General features: G+C 36.3%; 1 protein-coding gene across 1 annotated transcript; it reads right to left on the reverse strand.

Moving 5' to 3' along the window:
- Window positions 1-5,614: 5,614 nt before the first annotated feature.
- On the reverse strand, window positions 5,615-20,730 carry CUNH18orf63 (chromosome unknown C18orf63 homolog). Its single transcript, XM_009276695.1, has 13 exons — window positions 20,597-20,730; window positions 19,843-19,921; window positions 18,378-18,434; window positions 16,826-16,937; window positions 15,557-15,598; window positions 14,547-14,623; window positions 13,033-13,142; window positions 12,304-12,400; window positions 12,118-12,203; window positions 11,386-11,569; window positions 9,180-10,256; window positions 8,096-8,212; window positions 5,615-5,671 (listed from the first exon to the last, which is right to left on the reverse strand). Exons 1-13 carry the CDS (start codon window positions 20,728-20,730, stop codon window positions 5,615-5,617), a joined length of 2,229 nt encoding a protein of 742 aa, XP_009274970.1.
- Between the last annotated feature and the right edge of the window lie 507 nt (window positions 20,731-21,237).

Genomic DNA, 21,237 nt, shown 5'->3' on the forward strand with positions numbered 1-21,237 from the left:
TGGGTGGGTGGGGTAGAGTAGCAGGGTCCTCCCCCACAGCATAGATGAGGAAGCATTCGGCAATTTAGCACGAATGAATAATTCAATAGTTTATTTTACATGGAAGAAATTGGACCTGCAATAAATACATTTTCTGTATTTTGAGTACTACAATAGGTAACGCAAAATGATGTAAACATTTTAAAATGCAAGAATAATGCGAGATGACTTCTGTTATAATACAAGGCAAATGTTGGCAACCGGCAGCATTTAAAAAGCGACAATAGGAAACAGATCAGATGAAGCACTAATTTATATAGCATAGCAGAAACGCAACTGCTCTGCAGGCCCTTTTCGTATTGTAAGACAAGAAGAGGACCAATTACACATAGTCAAACGTATGAAAGAGTAACCAATCCACAGCATTTGGAAAGCAGCTTTGTATACCGATTTCCAGACAAAACGTAAATATGATTTGATTTCTTGCTGAGCATATTGCTCTAATTTTTGTAATATTGGTGTTGTTTTGTATTTTTTGTATTAGGTATGAGAAAATTACACGTTGTTGAAGTGCCTGCTTCCTTTTAAACACTGGCACCATTAAATTAGAGCTATGTTAACAGTCACCATTCGAGAAAAAAAAACAACACAAAAACCCCAAAAGTTGTCATTGTAGTAGGGCAAAATCCTGCTTTGAAAAATGAGGTAAATAAAAATACAGCTATGGCAATATAAACCTAAAAAGGTTTTCATAAAGCGCATAAAGTTCCATTGTACCAATTCCTTTCGGAAAAAAGTTTTGCAAACGTATATCCAAAGCAAGTGTTAAACTACAGTTCTATATTGTTTGAGTTTAGGAGCTAGTGTTGCGACATTTGATTCTTATTTTCCAGGTGACACAATTAATATTCACTTAAAAACAGCGATTATGGGGCAACAATCATATATATATGTATATACTTGTAACTACACCTTCAAGTAGGTCATTGAAGATACATTTATGCTGACACAATCACTGACAGGGCACTATACACATTCTGCACGAACTGCTGAAGAATGGCGTTACCAATTAGACTTAAAAAAATCTTTTCGAGAGCAGTTTCATTTCTGAAAATGGAAGTTCATTAAAAATTATAACAAGAATTAAAGGAGCTGAAATCAAACCCAGCCTTCAGATTATTCCCCTAAGAAAAATTGTACTGTTTATTTTCTCACCATTTGACTTGACAAGGAAAAGTTATTTAGGAATGTTTTCCTGATGAAACAAAGAGGCCCAGACATTGTAGCAAAGAATTAAATATAATTACATCATAAAAAGACAGACTTGAAACTTCAGAATAACTTGGAAGAACGATTAAGCGTGTAAGCAAGTACTAGGACAGACATAATGTGATTCAAAAACTAAGCAATTGGCTAAATTTTCAAATTCATTGGAGGCTTATTAACCTAAACTGTCTGGAGAAGTTCTTGGTATATGGATTCACTTGACTATATGTATTTAACCCTCAGTTTTTCATCCAGAAACGGGTACCAATGATGTGAAATAAACAGAGCAAAATTCACAAAGCTCAGAGATCCTCAAGTATGTTAATGCCCTCCTGGGAACCTGAATGGAGGAAAACATAGAAAAAGTTTAGGTCGCAAAAGAAACCGAAAGACAACCCAGAACGGTATGGTTAATACGCAGACAAAAGTTGCTGTATTTCCACATTTGTATTTCCATTCTGTTTACAAAGTTTGGATTTAGGGCATTCAAGTTAAATGTTTGCATTTTTATACAGAACAAGGAAGAATTCTCTCCTTGATAAATCTATGGTACTACTCAGAAAAAGTTTAGATCGCAAAAGAAACCGAAAGACAACCCAGAACGGTATGGTTAATACGCAGACAAAAGTTGCTGTATTTCCACATTTGTATTTCCATTCTGTTTACAAAGTTTGGATTTAGGGCATTCAAGTTAAATGTTTGCATTTTTATACAGAACAAGGAAGAATTCTCTCCTTGATAAATCTATGGTACTACTCTCAGCTTTACCCTTCCTCTTAGGTCTGGGTTTTTAAATTCAAAGCCCTCAAAATATTACAGTCAGTTGTGGTTGTTCAGGAAGGGACTTGGATTGCAGAAGCGTACTCATACCTTCTTAACCAGCTGAGATCAGGTAGCCAAACCACATTCTTAGCTCCACAGGAAAGTAAGAGACAGAATCTTAAGAAACTATTCTTTAGCATTTTTAAATGGTCAACCGTGCAGTAAATTAGATCAACCCTAACCTGGAACAATCCTGCAGCAATGAAAAATGGACAGGATAACAGCAATAATGTTATGATAGCATCTATTTTTTGGAGTGTGTCTCAAGTATTTAGGTACCAAAAACCTACTAATGAACACAGTCCAAAGACTAGCTTTGATTAGGAAATTAATTTTCCCCCATCATAAAAGCTGCTTTTTCACTGAAAGACTAAACATTTTAGAATCTTTTTTCAGTGAAAACCCAAGTATTTTCACATCATAGAATTTCCATGAAAATATTTTCAAATTTAATTTAAATCTGTTTCTTCATAAATCCAGCTCAAGCTCTTATATATGATACCTTAAAAGGTCTTATTTTAGCCTAATATTTCACATCAAGAAAGCATTTGAAAGATGGCTCTGTTGAAATTTGTGTACCATAGCTTTCTAATCAGAAGAGAAACTCCTAAATGTTGGTTTGGGGCAATCCACCTTTTAGAAGAAACAGTCCAATAGATCTCTAGCCCTTCTATACAAAACTGCTGAGAATTTTTACTTAATTCCTGTTGCGCGGATTCCCTGCCTTCGACTTGTGTTCATACAATAACCTTACAGCAGTGGCAGCAATTACTTTCATGTAAAATAACACTATTATTACTACATGCGATGAATCTGCAGCTTCTCATTTGCTAAGTGAAATTTGGCAACTAAAACCAAAGGTCAGTATCACATGACAACACAGGAGCAGAGCAACAGGAAGAGTTCTGTGGAACAGTGGAACAGGCTTGGGAACTTCATTGCTGCTATTTTGAACATGTCTCTTCTCGCACCAATGTTTGTAATGATGCAAATCTTTCTTGGAAACCATTTTTCTCTACTAGTATACACCCTCCTTTGGAAGCTCTGCTCTTCTGCTTGGTCTTAGAAGCCAAACTTCCCTTTCACAGTAGTTTTTGACCTTGAAAAATGATAGGATGACTTCCGTTAATAAAAGACTAAGCATGGAGACTTTTTTTTTTATTTGATAGCGAATATAAAATAGCTTAATAGTCTTTATTTAAACTGAATAACTATTCAAGTCTAACTCTTGGGACGGTTTTGAGCTCCAGATTTAGACCACCTACATCTAGCAGTCTACATATGTGTTAGATGTCAAAACTCCTATTAAATTCAATGGAAGTCTAGCAGACATACCCAACAGACTCCACAGAGCTCACTCAGCAGCAGATATCCTGCCCCCACCCTACAGGCTGTGCACCTCAGCAGCCTTGGAGGTTCCACCAGCCCAATCTGCATGGCCTGGAAAAAGCACAGTGGACCCAGCATAGTCCAGACCCCTAAATACGGGGACGGGAGGGGGGAATCTCAAACTCACGCTCAATATCTAGCTACTCTCTTTATGCCAAAGAAAAGCCCGAGTGCTTCCCCAGAGAGTGGGGGTTTTTCCACATATCGGTAAAAACAGAACAAATGAGAATGATTTAGTATTAGAGTCAAATGTTCGACTTCTTAAAATGTTAAATACTTCTCTTAACATACCCACTATTTTCACCAGCAAAACAAAGAAGAAAATTAGGATTATGCTGTGATTTCCTGGACAAGTTAAGAGGCTGTGCAACTTGGCACGTTAGTCATAAAAACTGACCCTTTTTGCAAGAAAATTGCAAAACAATGTTTTTATTGTCATGAATTATAGATCCAACTCCTTCCTGTTGACTACATCATTGAATTACATTGTAAGACCTTCTCACCCATAAATCTTGCTACACAGTAAATTTGAAAACTTACAAGTAATTCTCAAGCGTTCAAATGAAAACATGCACTCTGAATGCACGTGTAGTAATAAATAATAAAGAAATTCAAAGCAAAACTTTTCAGAATCAAAATCGTAGGCAATTTTGATCCAATAGCAGAAGTTATTTTAGCTCTAGTTTTCTTTTTAAATCACCAACACCAATGAAGAACCCATAGCAATGGGACTCTTAGAAATCCTATTTTAAACACTTTATGGAAGACACTTTCCTCTCCAGGGTTTAAGTATCGCCTACCATGATCAACTTCCTCCTGTGGCATTTAACTCATAAATAAGAAAAAAATTATTTTTTTTTTATTTAAGTAAAAAAAGTAAAGTTCTGACCATTCTCAAAGACACCATTTCTGTTCATCTGTTCTGTTCAGTGAAAGTCACAGACTTTGGACCTACAGACATCTATGCTGAATCGCTAAAACAGATCACCTCTGAAGAAGGACCATGCCTGAACTGTCTGGCTTGAAGCAGGAGAGACGAAACGCTAGACCCACAAACAGGATATGCTGAATACTGAAGTAGGAAGGCCCCATATGGAAAGCCTCCATCCATACAACGGACTTTCTTCAGGGAAAGCAGACAACTGGTGTATATGTTGACGGGAGGAAATTTATCCACGTAAAGAAAGGAAGGACATAAAGTGCATCTCTGAGACAAAATGCACATTTGGCTACTTGTTATCACTTACGTTGAAGCCAAAAGCCAGATTAAAAGATGCACAGTTTATATTTTGCTTCTTTATTGCTATGTTTTTCCATTTGTTTCCTATAATTACGTTTTTGTGCTGTTGTGTCTGTGTGACCATCTTGCTTACATCAAAATTTTCTTTTGAATAAATATACTTCTATTTGTTTCTGAAACAGTTAACTGTATAGGCTACTCCTTCCTGCATATTTTACTACTGATAACTTGTGACAGGCATTAGGTCAATAAAACTGGTGAGTTTCATATGCTGTATGTATCCTTAGTATTCAAAGGAATATTCACAGGAAAAGCTTGTTCTATCCTGCAAGATTATTATCAACAACCACCCACGATGGGGGTTGAAATATCTGGTCACAAAACTAAATTTATTCATTTTGTATGACAGACCATTTTGTCCTTGGATTAGATCTTAGCACCACAAAAGCACTTAGCCACCCCATTTCATGGAATGATATTAAATAATGTACATAGCTTCACTTTAATGGTTTATGGTTTTAACTTCAGCTCAGATTCAAATGAAACTCAGCAGCACAAACCCCAGGTTTATTTTAGTCTGAAAGAAAATGAGCCAATCAAAATACAAATTTAAGCCAAATTCTAAGTTCTACTAAGTACAAGGTGCCTTTGCATTTAACGTTGCTTGTTTCACCAAAAAAAGCAAAGCGTTATTTGCTAGTGTCCAATAAAACCAAGAATCTTAGCTTCTGTTACCTCTTTTTTTACTCTAGAAGCCATTTGTGTAGTAAAGCAATTCCTTTGGAGACAGCTGATATCATTATCATGATCCAAAAGAGTAGGAACTATTATAGATATGTGTGATGCTTTTAATAAAGAAAAATATTTAAAATTTGTAATGAGCGTACCCAGAGTTTTCTTTCAGTACTCCAGAACATCCTAAATAGAAGGCTTACTTCTTTTGGCTTTCTTTAACTTTGAATAATCATCTTCTTTCTGTTAACAAAAAACAAAGAAACAAACAAGCAAACAAACAAAAAGGCAAAAAACAGTAAAGCAAACAAAGCAGTAATACTAAGCTAACAGCTCAACTAAAAAGTTGTTTCTGAGTGAAACGCCAAGTTGAATGATACGAGAAGTAATTAATAAAAGTTTCTATTTTCCAGTGTAAATATAATTTAAAGTATGTTTTTATGTACAGCGTGTAAATAATTAAAACCAGAGCTATTTTGAAAATACCCTTTTACATGCTGGCAGCCAAGACCTTCAAAACCAACTGATCATTTTTGGTGTCCAAACTTGAGATAATGACAAAGGCTTACTCTTCAGAGAAGTGTTTAGCAGTGTCCCCAGTCAGCACCATTGTATTTTAATCTGGAGAGAGGAGGAATCAGACTAATGAGCATTGGAGAGTCCATCCCTACACCAGTTAATAGCCAAGTCCCTCTCCTGTTCCTGAGACTCCAGCTGAAGCTTCCCTGGAGCTGTGCATCCACCTCACTTGGCTCCAGCAGTGGCAGTGCTGCACTGGCAGCGTGGCAGGCAGACAGAGAGAACTTGCTGTCTCCTGCCGCTTCCCAAAAGTAGCTTGCAGGGCTCAGGCTGGTACCTGTGCTACTCTCAGCCTGCCTGGAGAGAGAGGAATGGCATGGGGCACTTGTGGCTCATGACTAGGACAGGACAGTGCTCCTTCCCCATCCCAGCAGTGCTGCCAGACCAGCTACAAGCTCTCTGCTTGTCCAGTCTGCCCAAGCTGTAGAGCTAACTCCATGCTCACAAGCCCTAGTGTGGCCGAGTCATTCCCAGTGGCAGGCAAAGGACTTCAGCACTTAATTCGTATTATGGTGGAAGTCTCCCTTCAGTACTCAGACCCCTGGGGTCGTTATTCATATAACCACAGTTATTTTTAGTTGCTGTTTTTCTTTTCTTCTTTGTGAGACTGACTCCTGACTCTACTGCTGTAGCATCGCGCTGCTGGGCCTGTAACTAGTGACTCAGTTGTGGCCCTGTGGAAGGGCCATTCCCAGCTGCAGGTGTATGGGGCCAGCTCAGAGCAGCTGGGCTGGCGTTTCCCACACCAACTCCTCTCTTCCCTGCTGCAGCCTGAGCTCTAGCGTATGAGTGTGTTCCTGCAGCAGGCCCCTGAGGCTGCTCTGCTGGCCCTTTCTGAACTGCACGGATAGCACAGACTGTGCTCTTTTAATTACCATTAAAAGCTACAGAATTGTCTTGTATTTGGCTTTAAAAGCATAACAAAACAAAGAGATGACAGATAAAATTTAATGTTAACAAAGGCAAATTAAGCGGAAGAATCTGAATTACGGATACATACTCTTAAGTTCTTAATCAACAGTTAATGAGTATGTTAACAAGGTAAGTTTATATATTGCAACATGCGACTAGGCAAAGGCACTTCAGATCAAGCATGGGTAATGAGACCTCAAATGGTCACGCTTGAAATGAAATACAAAAGGCAAGGGAACCTGGGTGAAAAGGGAGCTAAGTGCGTGCAACTTTTCCTCCTGGCTTATTTTGTAGAGTTATTGCACAGTATTTTCAGTTGGCTATTAGCAGAAATAATACATAAAAATCTATGTAAGAAAATACAATTCTACTGAGCATTGGAGACTTGGGACCTGTTCCTTCTAATGGGCCTAATTTGTAGGTAGTAAAAACATAGCAAATGTGGTTGAAAGGAGAAGGAGGTGGAAGATACAACTGAGTTTTAAAGAACTGATATTTAGGAACAGAAGTGTAGCCCAGTGATAGGTAAAAGCAATATATAAGAATAATGAAAAAATATTTTGAAGAGGGATTTAAAAGCACACACTATTATCATTAGAGCAGCATCCAGAGGAAAAAGTATTAAAAAAAAAAAATTCATATTAGGAACCTATCTAATTGCTGCTGCTGACCCCATCTAGTAATACAATAACAACTTAAATATATCAAATAATTAAGAGAATATAACTTTTAAAAACCCAGAATGAATTACAAATAGCCTTTTGGAACTCATTTCTACAGAACGTGCTGAATTTAAGCACTTAAGTTGAGATACTTACAGCGCCAATGAGAATGCCCATAGTTATATTGGGCAGGATAAAACTGTTTTCTGTGGAATCAGAAAATCTGCTTCAGAAACATATTTACATTAAGGGACATCATTAAATGCTTTCATTTTAGTAGTATCTTTTGCAGGAGACAAAATGCATGCTTGAAGTAACAGTAACATAACCAATGGTTAAGGTTAATTTTATCCTGGTTAAGGCTAATTTTATCCAAAGCAGGCTCAATAAGATTTCTTGGTTTCCCAATTTAACTGGAACATGCTAAAATGAAAAAATTTAAATTTTCCTTTTTATCTCTTAATTCAGGTCCCTGTAGACTGGATTAAGGGGTGTATGTGTGTGGGTTTTTTACCTGTCTTCTTCTGGCACAACCTTTCTTTACAGATGCTTCCATGTTGCTCTCCCTGATTGAGGAAGTCGGTTTTGAGGTCAGTGTTTCACATGTCAGGTACTTGTTCCTTGTAATCATCTTAAAGTATAGAAGTTTATACCTTCATTAGCAAAAAAAACTCCAGTATTTTTCTACTTGTTAAAATAACCTACTTTTTCAAAAGGTGCCTTCATAACACAAAGTTGAAATAACATACCAAATTACATTTTATAGGTGAAAAAAGTGATAAGCACAACACATTTCATCCATGGGCCCAATCTGTGGGATATCATCCTCATAAAAATTGCACTGAAATCAGCTCAGCTATTTATTTTATTGAAATGCAGACAGAATCGTAGAAAATTTAGATTGTAAAGTACCTCTAGGGGTCATCTAATCATAACTTCTACCCAAAACAGAGCTAACTACAAAGTTAGATCACATTGCTTTGGGCCCCATCCAATCAAGTTTTGAGAATCTGAAAGGGTAACAACTCTACAACCTCTCTGTGCAACTTGTTCCAGTACTTAACCACCCTCACGCTGAAGACTTTTCTTCCTTATGCCCAGTAGGAATTTTTCCTGTTGCAACTTGTGCTTTTAGTGAAAATGTAATTAAACTTGTATTTGCAAAACTTCCACGTTTGTCTAACAGCACAATGACTTACACACACTGCAGTCATCACTACACAACTGATGAGGTTTGAGATTCCTTCCATGAATATGGTTTCATATGAAGACAGACTGACTGCACACTGAAAATTTCACCATGTTAACCTCACACAAATCTTGATAAACTGTCTTAAAGAAAGGAAAACTAATTATCCCACCTTAAAAGTCCCAAATAAAGAAAGTGTGTATCTCAGACAACACAGTAAATCATCTTCCCTTTCAGAAAAAAAGCAGCAGTGGCTGAAAACATTAACTTATATGGTAGAAATTTTAGAAAAGTCTATTGATAATGATGGTAGAACATGATGAAAGCCATGCTCTTTATTGCTTAACGTTGTTTCAGAACAGCTGAATTTGTGAGAACCAGTGAGAATGAGCTCTGTTATTTACCGTACCTGTTCAAAGTTAGATTTGGAATGATGACCGGTTGTCTTAGTGATATAGTCCTTAGAATGGCACACTGCTTTATTTTCTTCATTTCTGGCGATGCACACTGTATCATTTAAGACAGATTCATGAACATTTAAACCTGCTCCTTCATTTGCTCTCTTTGTTTGTTGCTGTGATAAACCAGAATTTGTCATTTCATTGTCTAATTTACAAATCTGCAAATGTACTTTCCTTGGCTGGTGTTGTTTCTCAAGAACTTGTGTGGTATTTTGACTTGCAAACTTTTTTCCCTTTCTTGCACTGGAAGTAGGAGATGCATATGTATTCAGACTCAGGTTGATGTTCAATTTCTGAAGCACTGACCCAACATTCTTAAGAAAGGAAGGGGAATTTGCCTTTTTGTGATTGACTTCACTTGAATTCCCACTTGAAGCCGAGTTACCAGAAAAATCAGAATTAGTAATTTGTCCACCAGACTCTGTTTTCCATCGAAATACAGGTATACCATGTTTTGCATATGTTTTCGCGTTCATTACCTGAAGTACGCTGCTATGAGTAGGATTTTTGACTGACATATTTTGAATGGGTTTGTAAACCTGAGTTATGCTGGACTTACACACAGTCAGCACAGAAGATGAAACACCCATAATTTTTATTGGTGAATGTCTTTCAGCATTTTCTCTTTTCTTCCCATCCATTTGAGTTGTGGTCTTTCCATTCATTTGCATCAACTTTCCTTTGAAAATTGGTACAATTTTGCTGATTTTTTTTGGGGGGAGTTCAAAGGCTGAATTTACAGGGATTCCTAAAGATTTCACAGCTGGTAACTCTGGTACTCCTGATATTTGCCTATTATCCATTGATTTCTCTGTCGCTTCAAAGCTAACCTTTTCTGTACCCTTACTGCTACTCCAAAAAGTCTGTGTTTCTGGCTCTTTGATCAAAAGCTCCATCCAGTGGCTGTTTTCCATACTGCACGGTGAAGAAATTCTAGGCAAAGTCTGTTTTCTTGGAGGAGTCTGTGTTAGAGATACTTCACAAACCATCTCACCAGCCAATTTCATACACTTAGATTTTATTTCCTGCAATACAACAAGAGTTGCTAAGCTGAATGAACTGGATTTAAAAATCTGATAGTGCCACTTAATGCATCACTATATGATATCTACCAAATATACATCACAATATATAACCATACATTTTCCTGTTTTGAATTAGAATGAACTATATTTTTAAACAATATTTTGTTGTCACCATAAATGAAGGTTTGTTTTTTCCTCCCCCCAGTTCTTTGTTTATAAACTATGCTGGAATATCGTATTTCTCAGAAGGAAAGACTTAAATTACAGTCATTATGTTGGTTTAGTCCTTTCCAATAGGGTAATGCCTAGCCCTTTTGAGGGGGTCTGCAGAGAGTTTGACTGACAGGGCTCCTCGTCTCTTAAGACTTCTAAGGGCATCTGTATTCTGAGCAAAAGACAGTTTGGATGTCTATAAAAACTGCAGATGACAAAGAGGAGCCATTCTAGCTTTGATCACTGAAGAGACATAAACAGGAACTGCTTTCTGAAAGAGGATTATAGTATTTTAGAATCTCTGCAATTTCTGTCGCTATTCTTTGTTCAGAATTAATTACTTCATTTCTTCTTTCGCACACTACTACCAAAGAAATTTGAGTCTCAGTCTTTGTCACAACCTCAAATTAAAAGAGTTTTGATTGCTTGCCTCCTTTCCATCACCAGTCATGGAGTAAATCTTACAGCTTGAGTGTTTTTAAATGCATAAGTCCACAGAACTTTATATTTTTCTTGGTTTTTTTTTTTTTAAATAAATTGCAATAATAGTAGTAATAATAACAATAATAATAATAATAATAATTATTGTTGTTGTTGTTGTTGTTGTTGTTATTATGGAAGAGGTGTGAGAAATTTCTGGATATCCAACCGTAAAATAAGGTCTATAGAACTGCAAATATAGCAACTAATTAACACTGTCCAATTCTTCAATGTATTTGTGATGTGAACAACAACATAACAATGGCAAATAGCAATATAAGATTTAATTACACATTTAATTAAAAGCTACATGATTGATAGTTGTTTGTAGTGAAAAGCATAGTTTTACGCTCTTACTGTGTTCCGAATATGATAAAGACCACTTCACACCATGAACAAAGTACATGCCATTAATACGTTTATAAAAAAACCTTACACGCACCGGGGCCCTGGAGAGTTCCTGTGTAGCATAAAGTGCTTTACTTGTCATCTTTACTGGAAATCCACATAGATGTGAAAGATTACACTTCATGTCAGAAAGAAAAGAGTTCAACACTCTTTCTGAATCTGTTCTAGGGAAATACTGCACTGGCTGGCTTCGAATGCAACTTAAAGGGTACCTGAGTAAGTGTTCAGGGACACATAACAAGTTTCTTTATGTTTCTATAATTATGAATCATCCTTCGTTGAGCGTGAACATGTCTAAAGCTTTTTGAAAAAAGGTGAACAAAAAGCACTAATGGACTGAAGCTTATAAAGTTATGGGACTTCAACATGATTATACCATACTAATCTACCACAGTAAAGATTACTTAGTATAAGTAATCCTTAGTCTAGTCTTTCCTAGCAAGAAAATTCTCTCTAAAACAAATCTTTGTTGGCCGTATTTTTACAGGAATTTAACTCTTCCTTTTACATCACCATTTAGAGTGGCATTATCATGTTTACAGAAGCTGTGAAGCAAACTGATCTATTTGACTTACTATTATTCAGTACTAGGACAAAGAGACCACTAAATATTTTGTTCCAATTTGTCTAGTGAAACAATTCTCCACTGATTTCTATGAAATTATGAAAGAAGAAAATGTGGCACAATCAAAAATGAAAATTTAGATCTTCGCTAGAAGTGTAGTAGAGGAAATCTAACAAAAATATTCTGAAAGGATACGTAAAGAACCTTTCCCCTATTGGCTTGAAGTAAACACTGAAGTATACTTTTGTCTCTTCAAGATCTTCTGGAAGAATATATCCGTACTTTAAAAAAAAAACAAACCACAAACGTGTATTACAAATACAAATTCAATAGGTACAAAAAAGGGAGGGAAAAATGAAAGCAGTCTATATTGTTTCTTACCAGATTCTTCCAGTGCATCTGAAATTCTTTATGTGAACGGAAAGGAGATTCTGGAGGAATTATGTGGCTGACGTTTATGATCTTGCCCATTTTCATGCTGTGCATGGGTAAAGAAGGGATGCTTAGAAAGTGTGTCATAAAACTCAGCTGAAAATATACCAAACTTTTTTTTTGGGGAAAAAAAAAAGTAAATCTTATTTTTGGCATTGAAAGTATTTATGAATTATTTTTATGTTTTGAGGACTAATACCTTTAGCTTATAAGTTTATGACACTTGGCACCTAGCAGTCCAATTTCTCTTGTCTGTAATACTCACTAGCAGTGAATGTAGAACAAAAGCAAATATATCATTACTTCTCATATTTTTCTGATGAAAATCATAGGTGAAAATACAGGTATTTTGTGGCAAAGGTGGAAATATGTTTTTTCTTTAAATCAACACTTTCTGCTAAAATTATATTTGAGAAAAATTAATGCTCTTGCATATCACAGAAGAAGCAGAGAGATTACTAGAATTGAAATAATATTTAAATGTGTAATTTATGATTCACTGATTAATTTTTCTCATTTTCCGTAACATTGAGACAATAAAAGTAAAAAAGAAAGATTCCTGAACGTAAAACAGGCTGTAAAGCAGAAGTGTTCTTATCACTAGTATCAAATTCACAATTTGTATGGCAAACATTCCAGGAAATGTTTGTTTCTACTGAAATGTAAACAGACTCCTACCTTGGCAAAACATAGCACCAGTTACTTAATATGGAATGTTGGTGAATAACTGTATTTTCACTGCTGTCAAACAGCTTTAAGGTGTTTGCTGAAATATCAAAATCTCCCAGCTTAAAACAGAAAAAAAAAAAGTTATTTGCAAATATTTCTACAGCAGTACAAAACCAAAATTTTCAAAAGTAATTGTGTATCACAATACACTGAAGCTTATACATCATTATTCTCTTATGAGCTCTCACAGACTGCTTATTTCAGAAGATATTTCCATTATTAAATTGCAAACTATCTTATGTTAGAGCCTACACTTCCAAAAGTTATGCAAGTACAAGGTTTAAAGGTTACTTAAATCAGTGAGATTTAAACTTTGTTTTAATAAGGAAGAGTACAGAAGGAATTTCTCAAACTGTCTCACTTCCATGCACATTTTTTAAAATTCAAATCAGGAACCTGTGTTTGACAGTCTAGTAACCGCATATGCCACCTTGCCTAATCAAGTGCAAAGATCCAAGCAACAAAATTAATGGGACATATAGTTTCACCCTGTGAGAAGTCAAAAACCACCACACATTTTCACAATGTGGAAATATTTGACTGTAGGGTCCAATCAAACACTGAGATTTGAGAAACATTTTCTCTCTCTATGGTCTACCAGGCTTTGCATTTATTCACTGACAAGAAAATCTGGCCATTTCTGTTTTAGAAAGTATTAAAATGATCAAACTGATGATGAAGCCACATCATGATTGCTTCCATCATTGCTTTGTGTCATTTTGGAATTGGATTCCTAAAGATAGCTTTAATGTTTATGCTGTCCAAGTAGGTCACAGAAGAAATCCTATTCTTTTATTCTAAGAAAGAAGAGTTTGGATCAGAAATACTTATTTTGGAAGAAACCAGCAAGCCTGACAAATATGCCCCTGTATGTATGGACATATTCAACAAAAGTGACATGACTGTCAGAAAGGATGGTAACTTTTCAACCTCAACCACGATTTCTTAAACAATTTATTAATTATGCTTTTATGCAGCATAATCCAGGCTGCTCCCGGATTTTGGAAGCTGCATAGAAAATGAAGCAGATTCCAGAATAATTATATACAGGGACTTTAAACATAGTGCTGACAACTGAACTGTAGCCTCACTTTTAAGATGTTACTCAAAACTGTCTATGTATTACAGTGAGACAGTGAATGCCTTCTAGAAAACACTGCTAGAAGGAAATTTAGAATCATAAAGACACTTTAGTACTACAATCTATTAGCATTTTTGAAAGATCTCTTAATTAGTCTAGAATCTCAATTTTACAATGCTTGCTAGAATGCATCAATACAGATATAATATGGATGTTATGCACTTAGAGCAGATGCAGATAGTCAATGAATATGATTACTCTCTTAATACAAGCAGAAATAAGCACTTCTATCCCCACCATGCTAATTGCGAGTCACCTAACAGAAAAGAAGATAAAGATTAATAAGACAAATACAGTCATAGAAAATATAACTGGTTTATACCTCAGCGGGTGGCAACCGAATTGAGCAAGCCTCCACACTGATGCAAAGCTGTCTCTCTGATACATTGAGGTCTATAACTACCATAAAAACAAAGCACAAAGCCCTGTTTTGAACTACAGTTCATCTGTTAGACAGAAAGCTAAACCAAATGTTTATTTAAAGTAATTGTTAGTCAAACTGCTGCATTGGAAAATCAAAAGGCTAGACTTCCTCAGCATGGAAATTAAAATAAATTTCATTTTAACTGTGAAAAATTAAAATAATAATGAATTGCCGTCTATACAGTACACCTCCCTAGGAACTCATGGCTGTCCATGCAACTGGATGCTTGATACTCATATCCTTGATACACAAAGACCCATTTTCAAAGCAAATGTAGTTATTATAACCATTGGCTGTACTGAGACATCTAGCTCAGTATTATGCATCCAGAAGTGGTCAATAGGAAAGACTACATGAGCAAGGCAAGCATCTATTGACACATCTCCAGAACATCCACCCAGCTCTGAGCAAGCTCTAGCACAGGAACTGAATGTATTATGTTCTCAACACTTGTCCCAGTTACAAATTTAGGCTTCAATATCCCCAAATGTAATCTTTAACTTTTATACTGGAATAAAAATATCACTTTGTAATTTTTGCAATAGCTAAGCAGCATGCTTGTGACTTAACTTTTGTGAACAGCAAATGTAGTACATATAGGACAGTCACTTTAGCTTGTTTTCCTATCTATTATTATGGAACTTTCACACCACTTGCAAGACTCCTAATTTGAGGCAAGTGCATTTAATTGTAATAATTATAACTTTAAAATGGTAAATTTCAATCTATGGCTGTAGATTAATACTAGAAAAATTACCTTTTTTGTGGGCAATTTTTCAAAGGTGCAGTTGAGCTGACAACTATTGCATACAGAATATCATCTGCCATCAAGTGTATTGTGACTGAGGTTATTTCAGAATGAAAAACTTGCTTTCACAAGTTTACCATGAACAGAATATTGTACTTACCAACAGCATTTTGCTTTCCTGACTGAGACAAAAAATCTTTTCCTTAATAAATAAAATAGATAGACATTATTTTCTAAACCATGTGCCCAATGTCTTTATGCAAAGCAAAAGGAGAAATCACACAGTTTTGTTTGTGTGTGTCACGAATGCTGAAAGGTTTGTTCTTTTTAAGGAGAGAAAAAACCCTGTATCGATTAACTTTTCACTCATTCGTTAACATCTTATATAAAAAAGAGAAAGATATGAAAGTATATTAGTGGACAGCAATTTATATATAATTTTTTTCCTACCAGTAAGGAATTTATACATAGAACTATTTTTAATTGACTAACACTTAATATATTTCTCAGGTTCAAAAGCAAATCTGTGTAGTATTACTACATATTTTACCATCTATCACCAGTTTTGCCCAACTTTAGCAACATAGCTGATTAGACAAGCTGCAGGTACCAGGGTCACATTGCTGTTAGTCAACGTCTTTCACTGAAACCAGTTTTATATCACCTACCATCTAGCCCTCTACATCTAGCTGCTATTCCTGAGTAAGTTGATTTCATTCAGAGCACTACATATTTTGAAGATACTGAAAACAAGATACTGTTAATATTGTGACTGGAAATAAGACAGTAACATATACACTTTTCTCAATGTATATTTGGAATGATTTATACAGTTGCTCAGCTCAATAAGAGCACACCACAGTATCTGAAACACATCTGTTTTTCCATACTGTGGTAATTCACTTTTATCCTACACAGGAGTTAGTAAAGAGATGTCAGGCAAAGGAACTACCATCTAAAAAGACAGAGCTTGGTAGGAGGAGGTGGTCTGACAGGAAAACACTTCTGTATTAGAAGAGCATGCAAACCATGTGCAGAAGCGCCACTGATGAAAGCACGAACCTGAAAAACAGGCCCAATTTTTAGCAGACATTTACTGTCCAACTATATTTGGTTTGGAAATTATTGATCTGGCATGTTGCGTTCAGTTGAAATAATTATTTGATCTGTTACGAAGATGAGGAGGAAGATGAAAAAGTGAATGATACGTACATTCAGCTTGTTAACTTGAATCATTGAACTTGGATAAAGGAACAATAAAAATGCAATCAGAAAAAAATCATAGGATAAACGAATGAAATAATTGAATATAATTAATGAAATAATGATGGAATTGAAATAATAATGGAAACAAAATTATGGAAAATAAATGCAACAATAAAGAACTGAAAACTAAATGTTTGATCCCTGACCCAGGTGAGTCAAATACCTTGCACCAAGAGATGACCAGCCTTGTTCCATCTGGGTGCAAGTCTGGCTGTAAGTGTGTAGGAGAGACAGGTTTGGAGAATGGCTGGACTAACTGTTTGCGGTGCTTCCAGCTAATAATACCAGTGAGAAAAGAAAAATATATTATTAATAATTTAACTTTTTTTTTAAAGGCTTCAGTCAAAATTTAATGAAAGATACTGCTACTGCATCTTGGGGCCAAATCCTAGTATATGTTACACATCTTTACTTTTCATCTACTTAGCTACAAGAAGTTAGCACAATATTTGATGTAGGCATTTAGATATCATGCATCATCAAAGTAAGGTGCACTACAATTCATTTAATGTTTTCACAGGCTGATAATAGACTTGAGGAAAAGATTTATTTAACTATATGGAGTACTTTACTAGATATGCATCTCTTTCCAGACAATAGGCACAAGATGCAAAATTTGCATATATTAACTCTGCTGTTAAACTCAAGACCAGAGACATTTTCTTGGAATCACAAGAACAATAGATAAATGTAGCTTTGTCCACCCAGCAGTACTACCTGCCTGATTGCTTGCCTGTCCCACATAGCTTTCTGTTGACAGTTAGCATTAGTCAAGAAAAAGAAACTAATAACAATGGGTTAAAAAGAGTTAACTAATACACCTCCAAGAGGATGTTTCTAATGAGATCCTGCGAGGATCTGCTTGCAGCTCATAGTTATTAAATATAATACTTTGCACCACTAATCTGCTGGTGTTGGAAAATCTAACGATGACAGGTCAGTTACACATATCAACATAAAGCAATTTTGTAAGGTAAGCATATTTGCACAGTATATGTCTTACTAATCCAGATATGCATTTACACTTCTTGGAACAAAGAAAAATAAACCCAGCTGGCTGTGCAAATGAATCTCAAGAGCTACTGGCTTTGCTTACAATCAGTCTTTTGACTCAGCAATTTTAGTGCGTCCACACATACATTCATAAAACCCACAAATATTGCATACTATAAGACGGTAAAGCATAATGGTCTAAAAATATATCAGCTGTTAAGCTCATGGGTTCCATTTCTTCTCTACGTTTTTGTTTTGTTTCTCTGAGACTATCCTATACAGGCTGGATAAACCCAAAATGTGAATGGGGAGATAGTTCAGATGTCTGCACAGCCCCACCCGTGGAACACCCGTGGAACCTATAGGGCACACGCAAAAGGGGTGACACCAGCAGGGGAGCTGCAGGTCTTTGGCCCTAAGGGCAGGTCTGTCGTTGCCTCGAGGTCGAACCCTAACGCCACTGAACAGGATCAGAATCCCACTGCAGCAGAGAAAGCTAGTGAAATTGCTCAGGAACTTCTTAAAACCTTTGACTCTGACAAAGTATACTTACTATACTCGCATTTGTAAGAGACATTTTGTCTATAGGACAGACTTTTTTACCCTGAAACTTGGCTTCTGTACTGCAAATTGCATGTCCTATGGAAAATACTCATCTCTTGCAGCAGCAATTGCAGACAAGCGTAACAATCTTAAGAACTGTGACATCTTTCAGCACTTACGGTAGCTCCTTGTTTCTCTATGTAGGCTTGGCATATTCCTGATTTGTAAAATGATATCTAAAAATAAAAAAAAAAAATCAAGTGTGTGAAATTTAGCAAATCATAAATTAAATTCAGGTCCATCAGTGACTTTGCCTAAGAAAAACATGCTAAGGAATAGTGAAAGCAAACACCGTTTCCTGTATTTTAAAGGAGAATGAGAACTAAAATTTGTTCAGGCATTTGTCAGAGTGTAATCTCATTTCCAGCTAAAGATACATTAACAAGCAAGCAAAAGACTGCCCAAAAGAAAATCGTGGAACTCTTCCCCTGCTGCTCTCATTGTGCATTGGGTGGCATCTTATCAACTGAATCCATTCTGTTCCACAAAAGGTTCACCATCCGAAAAGGCCATTTCATCAAAAGAGTAGATGACATAAGCTGTCATCTACATTACTAATGCACAAATATAAAAGTTTAAATGACATAATTTTACTTATCCTTGATCCTCAAACAAAACACTTCTTAGAGAAACATGTGTGTATGTGTGATGGATACACTTGACTTTTAGCCGTACTTTCGTTCAGGCTGACCAAGAAGCAACAGGCCTCATGTCCTTGGGGTGAACTTGCGAGCTGGAAAGCCCCTGGCTCACGTACAAGCAAGTGAAGGTGTCTTGAAAAATATTTCGAAAGGTGGTTTCGAAACCCAAAAGTACAAAATAACCAAAGTACAGAACAAGATATCAGAGCTAAACCGAAGACATGTCTTGTCTATACTGTTAGCTAGCAGCCAACTACTTCACCCTATAAACATTAAAATCAGGATGGGCCCAATCTGAGCTCTCCCTGATAGGCAGCTGGCTTGCACTCCAGGTGACTCTCCCCTTGAGCAGGGACGCCTCGCAAGATTACAGATCCCTTACCTGAGACTAAGAGATCTTTCCTTACCCAAGGCAGAGAGATCCCTTACCCGCTACAGGTCCTCGGTAAGTGACTGATAGCATGCTGAATTAATACTATGAAGCATTACTAATCCATGTAGCTACTCAGATATTATAAACATTGTATGGATAATTCCATTAGACATGAATTGTTGACCAAGTCTGAGACTACGATTGGATCCAGCCCCACCTAGGCTCCAAAAAGGAGTTTAGAAAGCAAGGGGGTCCACTCTGAACCTGGTGACTCAACAGGAGGGTCCTCTCTACTCTTCACGCCTCTGGTCTCTGTATGAGTCAGAATGACTCAATTTTCCTTTCTATGTTTCTTCCATGCAGTAATTAATAAGGTGAACCTTGCCATCGAACTTATTAAACCTTGTCAAACCACCCTTAAAACTTTGTTAAATAAACTTATTGAACTCTGTCAAATTATTATTTTACCTCAATAAAACACATTGCTGCTTCTCTCTTTTGAGTGAGGTGCATTCTGCTCATCTGCAACAGTATGTAACTACATATACTTATTTACACAGTGATACTGACCGCCATTACAACTGAAATTTGATTTAGTGTTCCAATAACAGGTGCAGAAAGGATGTCTTGATGCAGGAACAATAACTGTCTATAAAAAAAAAAGAAAAAAATTCAAAAATAATTTTCCGTACTTGATTTTCTCAGCTTAAATTTATTTTCCTCACCTTCTGCAAACATAACACATTCCATTTTTAATGGGTTTCCAGTGGTTCAGTATAATATATTGGACTAGTCCAAGTCACTTGCTCTTAACCCACTCACAGTGGTCTAAGACAAAGACTACAGGCCTTTGGCACATGAACAGAACTCTCCAAAAGTGTTCCTTTTGGCAGAATTTCTCTTTTCTTCCCTTTCCTATTAAAGGGAATGACATAATTCTTGGTGAACACTAAGAAGCGTACATATGCTTTCCGAGTATTCTTTTCACTCAGTCTCAACCTACACAAAGCAATACAACAGCTCAAAAGATGTACCTAAAGCATTTCAACTTTGCAAGTGAACACAGATTAACTATTTATTAATTTGAAGTAGGTGGCCTTGTTAGTTTTAGCTGATGACATTTAAAACATAATAGAAATGTGTTTTTTTCCCCAATAGCCAGCGAGTCCCCCACCAAAAAAACCCGTTTTGAACAATTTTATACTGTTTGTTGCCGATAAGAATTTTGCTGATTTTATTACAGTTAATTCTAGTACTGCTAATAAAATCTTTGAATAACAACCACCAACAGCTTCTGAAAATAATAACCCTCAGAATTCTTCACCTGCAAATCTTTATCTGTGTACTCCTTGTCTCAGTTTCCAGTATCTGAGAACTTAGTCTTACTGTAGTGGCACAGAGTTTCTGTAGCTCTGGCAGACTGACAAAGAACAGAGACTGGTGCCTGGTGTCATTCATGTTATATTGTTGATTGCCCCAAAGCGACACCTGGGTCTTAAAAGAAAAAAAATTAATTCATTTTTATAAGGCAGATATTTGTCTACAGAACTTTATAAGTATATGGTATCAGGTAAATGAATAAACAATTATCTTCTGATTAAGACTAGGTAGGCAATATAACACAATTTGGTCAACTAAAACAGACGGCTCAATAAACTTTTGCTATAAATAATGCATTATACTTGAAAAAATAATTATTTACAAGAGTCAAAATATTCAGAGTAAAGACAAAGACAAAAGCATCCTTTTCATCTTCTTCTCAGCCTATGTTGGGGCTGGAATCTATCTGGGATCCAAGAGCCGAGGAATCCCTCTGTTATGTTGGTCCCCTCCTGTGTGGCAAGAAAGTTTAATTCCCAGGAGCTCAACAGCAATCTCCTCACTAAGCCATACAAAGACTGTGGCCGGCCCGTCGGAGAGAAGGAAAACCACAGAAACACAGAGGCACACTGGAAATCTTTTCCT

The sequence above is a fragment of the Aptenodytes forsteri genome, unplaced genomic scaffold (assembly GCF_000699145.1).
Source record: "Aptenodytes forsteri isolate BGI_AS27 unplaced genomic scaffold, ASM69914v1 Scaffold97, whole genome shotgun sequence".
Classification (NCBI taxonomy): domain Eukaryota; kingdom Metazoa; phylum Chordata; class Aves; order Sphenisciformes; family Spheniscidae; genus Aptenodytes; species Aptenodytes forsteri.

What these genes read in the sequence shown, in the direction of transcription:
- CUNH18orf63 (XM_009276695.1), bottom strand. Translation starts at nt 20,730, where the DNA reads ATGAATGACACCAGGCACCAGTCTCTGTTCTTTGTCAGTCTGCCAGAG. An exon ending in TGGTGCTATGTTTTGCCAAG is followed by an intron (nt 12,401 to 13,032) that starts GTAGGAGTCTGT and finishes ACCCATGCACAG; the next exon opens with CATGAAAATGGGCAAGATCA. An exon ending in CCAAATCTAACTTTGAACAG is followed by an intron (nt 8,213 to 9,179) that starts GTACGGTAAATA and finishes CTATACTTTAAG; the next exon opens with ATGATTACAAGGAACAAGTA.